At 43.7% G+C, this 11,619-nt stretch overlaps 1 protein-coding gene across 1 annotated transcript; it reads right to left on the reverse strand.

Moving 5' to 3' along the window:
- Positions 1 to 2,132: 2,132 nt before the first annotated feature.
- Positions 2,133 to 10,538, reverse strand: pgm1 (phosphoglucomutase 1). Its single transcript, XM_070961106.1, has 11 exons — positions 10,203 to 10,538; positions 7,959 to 8,121; positions 7,712 to 7,855; positions 7,291 to 7,416; positions 6,566 to 6,756; positions 5,699 to 5,853; positions 5,454 to 5,569; positions 5,215 to 5,350; positions 4,587 to 4,770; positions 4,053 to 4,187; positions 2,133 to 2,887 (listed from the first exon to the last, which is right to left on the reverse strand). Exons 1-11 carry the CDS (start codon positions 10,446 to 10,448, stop codon positions 2,798 to 2,800), a joined length of 1,686 nt encoding a protein of 561 aa, XP_070817207.1. The 5' UTR covers positions 10,449 to 10,538; the 3' UTR covers positions 2,133 to 2,797.
- Between the last annotated feature and the right edge of the window lie 1,081 nt (positions 10,539 to 11,619).

Here is an 11,619-nt window from a genome sequence, read left to right on the forward strand (position 1 = left end):
GTTTGATGCCTAATAGAAAAGCATTTTGTGAAGTGCAGGCTACCTTCACTTTCAAAGACATATGGTCTTGTTTTAAGTGGACATGATGAATTTATGCAGGCTATATGCAAGTATACAGTATTAACACATCCTGCTACAGCACGTCATACATGACATGGACATTTAAATGGGAGTGGGAGCAGCAGGGGCCCCAGCAGTGCATTTTGGCCCCTTGGACCACGAAAAGGTTAATTTCACCACATCAACCATCAGAACTTCCTGGTGAGTCATGTTGTCATCCTGCTAACACAGAGCACTGTCCTCACTGGCAGCATCGTGAACATAAAACAGCCTGCAAATTGATGCCCATTCAAGTTCTTAAGTGATGACATTAAATGGGAATCAAATTATTTAGTCTTGGAAGAGACAGACGGGGATCAAATTATCTAGAGTTGTCAGAAGTGCAAGACCACTTGAGACAAACTGGGATAAATCTATTTAGTGCAGGCAGGTGTAATGCAGCTCCATTTTCCTGACTCTAATACTGTCACTCATTTGACACAGAAACAGAACCACAAGAACCAGAGGAGAAAAACCTGACTGCACTGTGCACAGCCTCAGCCTACACTTCGCTTTGTCCTGACTTGAGGACTTTGAGAAAGACGTCTTAGTCCGCCGCGTTGCCGTCCTCTTGCAGACCAGAGAACAGGCCGCTCTGAAAACACAAGGCTCCACGCCAGCTCCAGAGAAAGCCATTTGGACATCTAATAGCTGCGGACCATGCCAGCTTAATGTAAGCCTTATTGTGATTACCTGATGTAATGACAGCCAATCCAAATACAGCCTGTAAGCCATTACGAGCTGCACAAGAGGAACACATTATGTACTGCACTATGTCAGCCTGACAGGGTCTGAACAATGCAGCATGAGAAAGTTTCCACCCTGTTATTGTGACCCCAAAGGGAATAGAGAGGAACTGTTAAGGGCAGTCATACATCCCAAATGCCACCAACTGTACCTTTGAAGGCTGGCAATAGGCCTTAAAAGCCCTGAGCATTCAGACTTAGCTCTTAGGAGTGGGCAGTGCCATGTCTTAAGACTCGTGTCAGGAAAATTGGGAAGGTGAAACAGAATGAACGTGTCTTCAGCATGCATCAATCTTTTCAAATATCTGTGAGAAAATACAGCTTGAGCGGTCAGTTAGTTCCAGCTCAAGAACTTTTACTATTTACCATGTGTTTTTTTGTGAGGGGGGGATTAGCGCTAACAAGAAGAGCTGATTGTGCTGGTCAGTATGAATAACACTGACATATGGTACATGACAGAAATTGGGGGGAAATGTGCCATCTGTGATTGAGGCTAATTTCCCCCTTCGTGGTCGCAGAGAAACACGGAGCGTTCCCTGTGCCGTGCGTGGCTGCACCTGATTTTCCACCCTCACTTCTATTAACTAAATTGTGGCCGTGTGAGGAAGAAGTTGACACCAGTCCAACACCTGTGGTCTCAAATAACCTAAGCTGCTTCCAACATCATTCACCCACTTCCCTTGTGAAAAACTACATTTCAAAGCATTAAAAAAAATCTTTTTCAGCATGTCTGTTTGTCTTTAGATATAGCCGGTGGGATCCCCGACCTCCTGACACTTTATAACTCTAATCGTTAATCAGGATTACTCTGACTATCTCATTACACAAGAGGACTTGCGAGGGAGGGAGAGAATTCATTAGTTTATGCTCCTCTGCTTGCCTCAGGAATGTCTTTGGAGAGGCATTGACTTTTCTTTTTCAGAGCACTCATTCTCCTGGAGGCCTGTCCAACTGCTTGGCTCTCTCACTGCAGGACAGGATCTTTGCGTTTATCTAGAATAATTTCCCGGCTGAGAAGAAGCCATCATTAATACCACCCCACACACTCTTGTTTCACTCTCTCTTGTGAATGCTCGCTTTTCTAAACCAAGATCTGCTAATGCAATTACAGCTGGCTCGAGCACTGAGTCAAGCGCCGGCTGGTTCCTTGAAGGAAAGTGTCTATAAATACTTGGGAGTGTGGTGTGTTTATGTGCCTATGACAGACATCTGCATATGAATTAGATGTGTTAAATATTGTGCAAGAAAAATGAAATGAAAAGTGGATTTAAAACATGACCACGGTACTTCTTTTATGTAAGGTTATTTTATTAACGGTGGATGTGTTGGTTCTCAAGGTGGTTTAGCTGTGGTTTATGGTTCAAGTCGAAAGGCTATTTTGGTGGTTTTGGAGAACAGAGGGAAGGGAAGGCACCAGGTTAGTGAGGGAAATGTGGGGTGAGTTTGCCCGAAATTGCTGATTCATGGTCAGTTTGGTAGTTTCTCCACTTCATTATATGGTTCAGGAACAGATCTGGACAATAATGCTGCTAAACATGGATCCAGAAGTTACATGAGGCACACTCTATTTAAGATCTTCAGTCCACTTTTGAATCTTTAAGTTTGGTTTTCCTGAAATCAAATTGATAAAATAGGTCACTGCTGTCACAGAGGGTCTTGTTTCTAATGCTTAACCATTGGTTGTGTCAAGAGAAATTATCAGACCGCTCAGGCTGATTTTTTAACACTAAACACTGGCAGTGGATAACTTTAACTTCCAGTTTAAGATAAGTTGAGAGCTCCTCATGTATTTCCTTCCAGTCAAGCTGCATGTTGAGTTTCAGTTTTTTGGCAGCTCTGTTTCTAAGCGGGTCAGGAACTGAAGCCAAGACAGCATTCAAGGGCAGCTTCACCCCGGAGGGCGCGGAGGTATCCTGTTGCTGAGGATGAGTGGAGGCAGTGTGGCAGAGGAATCATGTGATCACAGTGGGACCAGTGCGTCCAGTCTTCTCCTGGAGCTGAGAGACCTTCAGGGCAATGTCTACCAGGGGGGCCAGCATCACCTGCACAAAGCGACAACACAACAAACACATGACTTCCTGTGTGGGCCGTGCTGTTCTTCACACATGCTCCACTGCATTTCCTTATGTCTTTCTATTTCCTGCTGGAGTTCCAATGTTGAACTAAGGGCCCTTTATATTCCTCATAACGAGGGAATAGTTTCATGACAATTTCATATTTAGCATACAGACATGAGTGGTATCAATCTTCTTGTGCAACACACAAACAAAAACAAACAAAAACACTGAAAAGAGTTTCAGAAAGAGGCTTTGTATAAATGACGCAATCGTGTGAGACCAGTCAAAATAAAACAGTTTTCTGATAGTTATTCTCAACTTTAAGAGGGTTTACACTACAGGATGTAACACAATATAACGATTATATGTGACACACCAAAGCAAACCAAAACACAGCTGAATATTCTAGATTCACAAAACAACTACTGTTGCCTTCAAAACCCACTTCTATCTAAAGTTGATGCTCTTGGTGTGTAAATCAAACCTACCTAAAGTCAGCCAGCTGATCCACTGACCTACTGGCCATTTATCTGTCGGGCTGAGATTCTGAGGCAATATGATTCTGCTTATCTGTTCGTTCATGCTGTGTACGCACTGAAGAAGATAAAGGGCTCAAGTAAAACTTTCATTCACTTCTTTTTTTTGGTCTTGTCTCACTCTCTTGTTCTACATCACCTCCCTGTCCACACCAGTCAAAACGACTTTATGAAGTGTGTAGCTGGAACTCATGCTCTTTATTTTTCCCTTGTGCTCTTTCCCTCTCCTCATACTGGCCCTGATAAGCTGCCATAACTCCAGACTTGGCCAAACCTCTCCATCATCTCCCATGTTGAATACAAGCTGTGGAATTCGCTTTTGGAGAGCTCCACCCAAAGCAGGCTGGCTGTCCTGCAGGTCACAGATCATTCTGGCCAGCCTGGAGGCTTCTGAGGCCCACAAGAGCTCACCTTTGACTTAAACCTTGGTGGGGTGAGAGACCATATTCATATCCTTATTCTTTTTCTGTGATTTTTCATTGACGGAAATATTTAACAGAAAATTAAATCCAGTGCTGGTTCCATGAAGGTTTATTTTCCTATCAGATGACTTCATTGTCTAGTCTTTCCCTCACTGGATCTAGCCGGCTGGAAAAACTCCTCAATGGTCTGACCTGTGGGTCCTGGTAAATCTTCTGAGGGTCCTTCTCGTAGCTGTCTATGTAGAGCCTGATGGTTGCTCCCGCGCTGCCTGTACCGCTGAGACGGAAAATAATCCTGGACCCATCAGAGAAGATGATCCTGAGGCCCTGAGAGAGCGAGAGAGAAACAGAGAAAGAAGGGAAGAGATTATGCTAAATGAAAACATGCAGCTGGAGCATGTGGAGGTAGAACGTACGAGGTGCAGTAACACTGTTAGTTGTTCACTGGCCATAATATCTTCTACATTTCTGTATCATATGTTCAGTCAATTTTGAATTTGGTTGGTAAAATTAATAATACACCACTTTAAAAAACTGTATATTTTAAATTGTGCACATTCATAGTGGGACTTCCCACATTAGCTGAAATGTAAGTGGACTGAACAAATATGAGCTTGAGCACAATGTGGAAAAACATGGAAAAAAGCAATTACAGATTTTCATCGAAGTAATGACGTATGATGAGAAAACTCTAACCACCTCGACCTTGCCTTTGCAGCCTCTCACCTGGTTTTTGGACACACTTCCGTCCACAGGGTCTGTGTAAGCAAAGTTGTCAGAGACGGCCACCTCGTAAGTCTTATCGCCAGAGGAGAACTTCTTTCCTTTGAAGGCTGGGTCGAACATTGCTGTCTCCAGATCCTTGATCATCTTGTTGGCAGCATCTGAGTCGACCTCCTCATAGTCATACCTGGATGTGAAGTTGGAGTTGGTTGATGCAAAAATATAATGTGCTGTCTAACTGGTATCAGACAACAGGTGATTTTTAGTCATAAGATAACAGCTTTAACTTAAGGGAGAGGAGTGAGGACTTTATTATTACATTGTTAAAATTTTCCCTTTTTGCAAAATTGTACAAAAATGTTTATTTGGTCATAATATTCACAGAAAAACCTGAAACTTTTAAAAACAGAGTCTTAAGACAACTCTAGTAACTTAAGGTCTTTAAGTTTTTATGTGCTGCAGTTCGCTTATTTACCACTAGAAGGTGCCAGAGAACCATTTGAGCAACCAACATCCCTCCATGAGCCCAGTAGGATTAAAAAAACATTCTAACCACTGACAACTTGAAACACTCCTGTTTTGGGACTGAAGCTCACATTTCATAAACCATTCTACAGGCATCAGTTCTGACCTGGTGAAGAAGTTCCTGCCAAACTTCTGCCAGTGATCTTTCATGATGTCCTCCACGCTCTGTTTCCTAGTGGCTAAGATTGACAACCATGCAAGAACTGCCCACAGACCGTCCTTCTCACGGATATGATCCGAGCCTGATTGGTTACCAGAGGGAGGAAGGAGTTAATTGCGTGAATGAGGAGCACTGCTTTCTTTTACTGGAGCTTTGGCAACGTCAATGTGCTGACATTCACTCACCTGTGCCGAAGCTCTCCTCTCCACACAGTGAAAGTTTGCCAGCATCCATCAGATTCCCAAAGAACTTCCAGCCAGTTGGAGTCTCGTACAGCTGCATCTGCAGAGCTTTAGCCACACTGGAACAAATTGGCACACGCAGTAAACCACATTATGAAAACGATCTATAACTGATGGGAGTTCAGCACTTTTTAAATTTACCCAAGAAAGAAAGATTTGGATTAGCTGTTATGTTGCGTGGTTTTTACTTGTCCAGGGCTCCACTGGTGGGCATACTGCGGGCCAGTCCTTTCACACCAGTCTTCTGGAAGTAAGGGATGCTGGTAATGTTGGCAGCGATGACAGCCACCGAGTCTGAGGGGTTGACGAAAAAGCCATGTTTCCCCAGCACCATGTTACGGTCCTGAAAACAGGAACACAGCAAGTGCTAACAGTCACAAATAGCAGATAGGATATGTGACATTTAAAATTAGCTTGCTGAGCTGTAGTAAATGGCTGTTAACTGGCAACAGGAAAGTTTATTAACAGCCCTTGTTCTTCTTGTGGAAGATATTGAGTCCCTATGGATGATATTTTACACCTGATGCCATGTAGAGGCAACTGTCAAAAAATAAAACAAAATACGGGTTTGTAGAAAAAGTTACTGTCATTCCATTGTCATTATGTATTGTAATGTAGAAAAAGACTGACAAATTGATTAAGTATGGCTTAGTAAGCATATTTTCTTATCACATTATCAGTCCCGTTGTATGTTAAAAATTAGGTCTATTCATGAAACACGAGAAAAGCGTCAGTGGGAAAGCTAGAGAAACACAGCTAACTAAAAACATTCACTGTCCTCATTAAATTCTGTGCCAAAGTCAAAATGAGTTCAATTCAGTCTCACCCCAGGACCCAGGCCCATTATTTTGGCTACCGACTCGAGTCCATTAAAAAGAAAAACTTTAAATTATACACCTAATAGAGCAGAGTTTATTAAATTCATTTTATTTGAGCTGACATCATAGATTCAAACACAGTTCAAGAACTTCCCAACTCTGCTCTCACCTCTCCCCAATATACTGTCTGATTAAACAGCTGTAAAACCATCTTCCCAGAAAATAAAGTTCACTTACACCATCACCATCAAAGGCGGCTCCAAAGTCATATTCTCCTCCTTTCATGGTGTTGACCAAGTCGGCAGCGTAGGTCAAGTTGGGGTCAGGGTGGTGGCCGCCAAAGTCCTCCTGGGGGACACAGTTGACGGCTGAGTTGGCAGGTGAACCCAGCTCCTCACAGACGATCTTCTTCACATAAGGACCAACCACTGGAAGCAGGGACAGAGGTTAGATTTGGAGACAGTCTTAAAACATTTCTGCTGTCCACTTCCTTTAAAAGACCAGTGTGGGATTTAGTGTCATCTAGTGGTGAAGTTGCAGATTGCAAGCAGCTGAATACCCATCGCTTCAGCCCTTCTTTTCCAAGCATGTGGCAGAGCCTACGCTGGCCTTCACTTGAACAAAAAAACACCACTATTTGGTTTGTCCATCCTGGGCTACTGTAGAAACATGGTGGTGCAACACGGTGGACTCTGTGGAAGAGGACCCACTCCCTCTCTAGTCCTTTAACTGTGATACTAAAAGACACTTTGTTTGGGAAATAGTGAATGTTTTAAATATACAGTATTTTACTCTCTTTTAAGGGAAACATACTATGCAAAGTTCTTTACCAATTTTTGCTATTTGTGTCTCCTGATACAATTCATTTTTAATTTAGGGACCCATTTTCCTCCGTCTCGGTTTTACAGTCTTTGAAATCTATTTTGTTTGTGACAAAAGTGTGAAGTTGTGCTGTTTCCTACCTCCGTGCATAGCATCCAGCCGGACGTTAATGTGACTGGCTCCAGACAGAAGCTCCTTCAGCGCAGCAAAGTCAAAGATGCCCCTCAGCATCTCAGCGTAGGCCTCCACAGAGTCCACGATCTCCACTGAGACAAATAAACAGGAAACAGAGCACAACTAAGATGGCAGCAGAGGTCAAGACAAAGACTTTGGGTGGCTAAGCCATGTCTGATGGATTCAACTACATGCATTCATTATTTCATACGAACAGATCATGTTTAAGAACAGAAGCTGTCTGTTCACAACTCAAACTAACATATGCTACCACGCTGTCTGTCGCTGGTACTCATTTTCAATCCTGACAGCAAAGAAATGAATGAACTGTCATTAACTCTTCCTCTGTCAGGTGAGATCAGGACTCTGCTCTCCACGCCACTGTACCTGTGAAGGGCTTGAATGTGTCTACTTCAAAGGTCTGTTTGCCGATCTTGGACAGATCCGCTTTCAGCTCCGGGCAGATGTGATACTCCTGCAGGTTTTTGCTGATCTCAAATATTTTGTTTGTGATGCCCTCTGGAGCCGGTCCTGGGGGCAGAGTAAAGGACTGGTGAGAAAACATGTACTGGTATACACAGGAGGTCTGTGAGCTCGGGTGAAAACTGGACTGCAAGATCCAGTCTCCCCTCACCTCCACTGGAGATGTTGTACTTAATGCCGAAGTCTCCATTAGGGCCTCCCGGGTTGTGGCTGGCTGTGAGGATAATGCCACCCACTGCCTTTAATTTACGGATCACACAGGAGACTGCTGGGGTGGACATGATGCCATTCTGACCAATCACCAGATGGCCAATCTGCAGGAGGAACAAACATATACCGGGACAAACGGATTAATGCATACATACACAAACACATGGGCAAAGAAAGTAAGCTGGAACCAATTACCTCCGCTACAGTCACTGTGACAGCCTGTAAATCATATTGCAAGCTATGACTGAGATACTGACAAAATGCTGCTTTACACTCCACAAAATTACAAAATGGTTAAAAAGTTAAATAGCAGAAATTGCCTAAAAAGGTCACATAACAGCAGAAGTGTATATTGTAGAAGACTACTTTTTAAAATTGTGTCACTATCTCTGTCAAGAATAAACATGCAGCGGTTTGCTTTGTGTAAACACATGAACAGACCTGCCTTTGTCTGTGCACGTTTGGCAGTGACAGTTTCTCCACTGCTTCATTTCCTAACATAAACCCCTTTTAGAGGAAATGCATCTTTGTGCAACTTCAACCATTTACCAATCTAGAGCCGTAAAGATTAACCAATGAGTTGTCAACTATCACATTCATAGCCAACTATTTTGATCATTGATTAATCAGTTTGAGTATTTTCTTCTTCTTCTTCAAAATTCTCTGATTCCAGCTTCTTAAATTTTCTGGTTTCTTCCCTCCTCTATGGCAGCAAACTGAATATCTGGGTTGTGGACAAAACAAGGCTTTTGAGGAGGTCATTTTGGGCTTTGTGAAACAATAATCGACGTTTTTCACCATTTTCTGACATTTTATAGACCAAACAATCAATTGATCAAGAGAATAATCGACAGATTAATCAACAATGAAAATAATGCTAAGTTGCAGCCCTATATTGATTGTTGCTTTGTAGTGGCTGCAGAAGGTCACAGACTGAATCTAGACAGCAGACTTGATGTCCTTTTCAAATACGATGATGCTCGCTTATGCTTGCAATTCTGTCCATAACAGCTGGCATAAGGGCATCAGGTGGTAAAATGCTTTTAATGCCAAAAAAAAACGCAATCGCACTATATGCACTATGCATTTCTGCATTTGAACATGTTGTTCCATCTATGCAGGCAGACATATGCAGGGCAACGTGACTGGCTGCACGTTGCCTGTCACGCCCCCTGCTTGCCGACAGTGTTTCAGTAACATCAGAGTGAAGACAGCCAGCGGCATCCCACCACAGCTCATTATGAAACAACGCTCCGTTAGGCTATAATGCTTCCTTTTACAACACTCAGCCCTGCTTTTGCTCATTTGTATGACATGCATGCATGACTAAACCTCGGTTTATTTTTCAGATTCACAACAAAGGCTTTAATCTCTTGTGCTAAAGCAGCCACCGTTTCTTGTCAGTATGCTGCATCAAATGTCAAAGGTAACCGTGTCAGATTCAGGTGGCCCCCTTCGTGCACTTTATCCTAAAGATCACAGCGGTCAATGCTGCCATCGGAGACCGTGCAGGGAAAGCCAAAAGGGTGTTGAGGACAGCTGTCTCTTTAATATAAAGTAATGGCTCCATCGACTGCCCTGGGCGCTCTGACAGGAGTTTCCCACAATAAGAATCTTAATGAGAATCAGATCACGTTGATATCAAGGGCAAACAAGTAGAGACACGAATGAGACCATTGCTCAAACAGTGTGCCTTATCCTGCCAGAGGGGCATGTAATGAACTGAAGGCGGGCTGTATACTCATTTTATAACAATGCATCACTTAACTTGTTAACAGAATACGTTTGAACCTAAAACATTCAACAGGGCTAACGCCAACCCACCCGTGGCCGCATCATTACGATGACAATACGTGGCGTTATTGTTGACTTATTGGCAAAAAAAAAAAAAAAAAAAAGATACCATTACTGCTAACGCTAGCAATAAGTCAATGACCTCTCCCTCTCGTTTACCAAGTAGTCACACCAGCCCAGCAAATGTCAAACACTGTACTAAAGTGTGACAGGTGAAAAAAACGACACTGTAGACTAAAGTTGACAGAACTTGACAGCTAGCTTGACGCTCATCTGCTAGCTGACATGCTAGGTGCTGCTTAGCTGTCTTTGCTAGCTTAGCTGGCTGGCTAACGTTCCACACACAGAGGGGGGGCAGCAAAGGTAGACAATATTTACTTCTCCTACTGACCCCATTGGCTGCAGCGATTTGAACGATCAACTGAATGGCGTCTTTCATGAAAAACCTGCCGTCCCCTCCCACCACCAGAGTGGCAGCCTGGCGCTCGGCAGGCTCGATGACAGAGATAATGCTCTGGATGAAGTTTTCCGCATAGTGCTGGTTCTGTTGAAACACCGTCACCCTCTTCCTCAGGCCGCTCGTCCCGGGTTTCTGGTCCGTGTACGGCTTGGTCTTCACTATAGTGAGCTTCACCATGTTTGACCCCCAGCAAGCACCTGTGGTCGCCCCGTGTGATCCGCAATCTGGCCCGACGAGGAGGCGACTGCAGTGGCGGAGCAGCCACACGTACACACCGGACAACTCCCCCCTCATAGACCCGCCTCCCAATTTAAAGGGCAAGCAGTGATCATGGAGGATCACTCTGCAGCAGGAGGGGTCGAGAGATAATAATGGTACTTTCTCGTGATTTTTGAATTCATACTTGGATATGATAAATATGTTCCAGTATGATAGCATAATGGTGCACAGCGCCAGGATTTTAAAAACACAGAGGCCATTCATTCATTCATTTCAATGAATCCATGGTTAGACCATGGGTGGCACAGTGGCTCGGTGGTAACACTGTCGCCTCACAGCTAGAAGGTCCCCGGTTTGAATCCCGCTGTGGGCGCTGGGTGCTGGGCGTGTCCTCCACACAGAAAGGGGCCTTTCTGTTTGCATGTTTTCCCCGCAAGACGATCACCACCTGGCCAATGGTGACAAAGAGGAACTGGTCTCCGGGCGCTGGTCGACTGGCAGCCCACCGCTCCTGGTCTGCCGTGGAGGAAGGACTGACCATGGATGGGTCAAATAGCGGGATACATGGCGTGTACAGTTTCCTCCTCAACCTCTGCATGTTGTGTGTTAAAAAAAAAAAAAAAAAAGTGTGACAAATAAAGGAATTAGGAAATTCTTCTTCTTAAGTCAGTGTCATCCAGCAATACACTGTGCAACAAACGTGGAAACGTTTGTTCTTTCCCTTCCTGGGAAAGAACATTGTAACTGTTCATGATCATGGTGCAGAAGATAGAGTAACTGCTGCAATGATACCTCTCCAGAGCTGTACAATCCTTTCTGGAGGAGAAAGTTACTGAGAAAGTTACAGACAGCTGCACAGTGTTCTGTAAACTGATAAATCTTCAATCTCATGGAGCTGTTACTCAAATTGAAAGTCTCTCCCTCTCTCTCATTGTTAATGAGAGAGCCACCTTTAAAATGGCCACCATGTGTGAGGTTTGAACTATAGAAAGTAAAGTTCTGCCAGGTTTCAAATCTCCAAATTCACAAAAACTAAAAAGAAAGAAAAATACAGAGGATAGGACATTGTCTTCATTGGTAGAGCTCTGGCCCTGATTGTGCAAAATAACTTTCCCCAAAAGGACAATTG

This window comes from Chaetodon trifascialis, chromosome 4, assembly GCF_039877785.1.
Source record: "Chaetodon trifascialis isolate fChaTrf1 chromosome 4, fChaTrf1.hap1, whole genome shotgun sequence".
NCBI lineage: Eukaryota > Metazoa > Chordata > Actinopteri > Chaetodontiformes > Chaetodontidae > Chaetodon > Chaetodon trifascialis.

Coding starts and splice junctions, on each gene's coding strand:
- pgm1 (XM_070961106.1), bottom strand. CDS start 10,448: ATGGTGAAGCTCACTATAGTGAAGACCAAGCCGTACACGGACCAGAAA. Junction 8,122..10,202: donor AAATCGCTGCAGCCAATGGG/GTCAGTAGGAGA, acceptor TTCCTCCTGCAG/ATTGGCCATCTGGTGATTGG. Junction 4,771..5,214: donor GGCAGGAACTTCTTCACCAG/GTCAGAACTGAT, acceptor CTTCACATCCAG/GTATGACTATGAGGAGGTCG.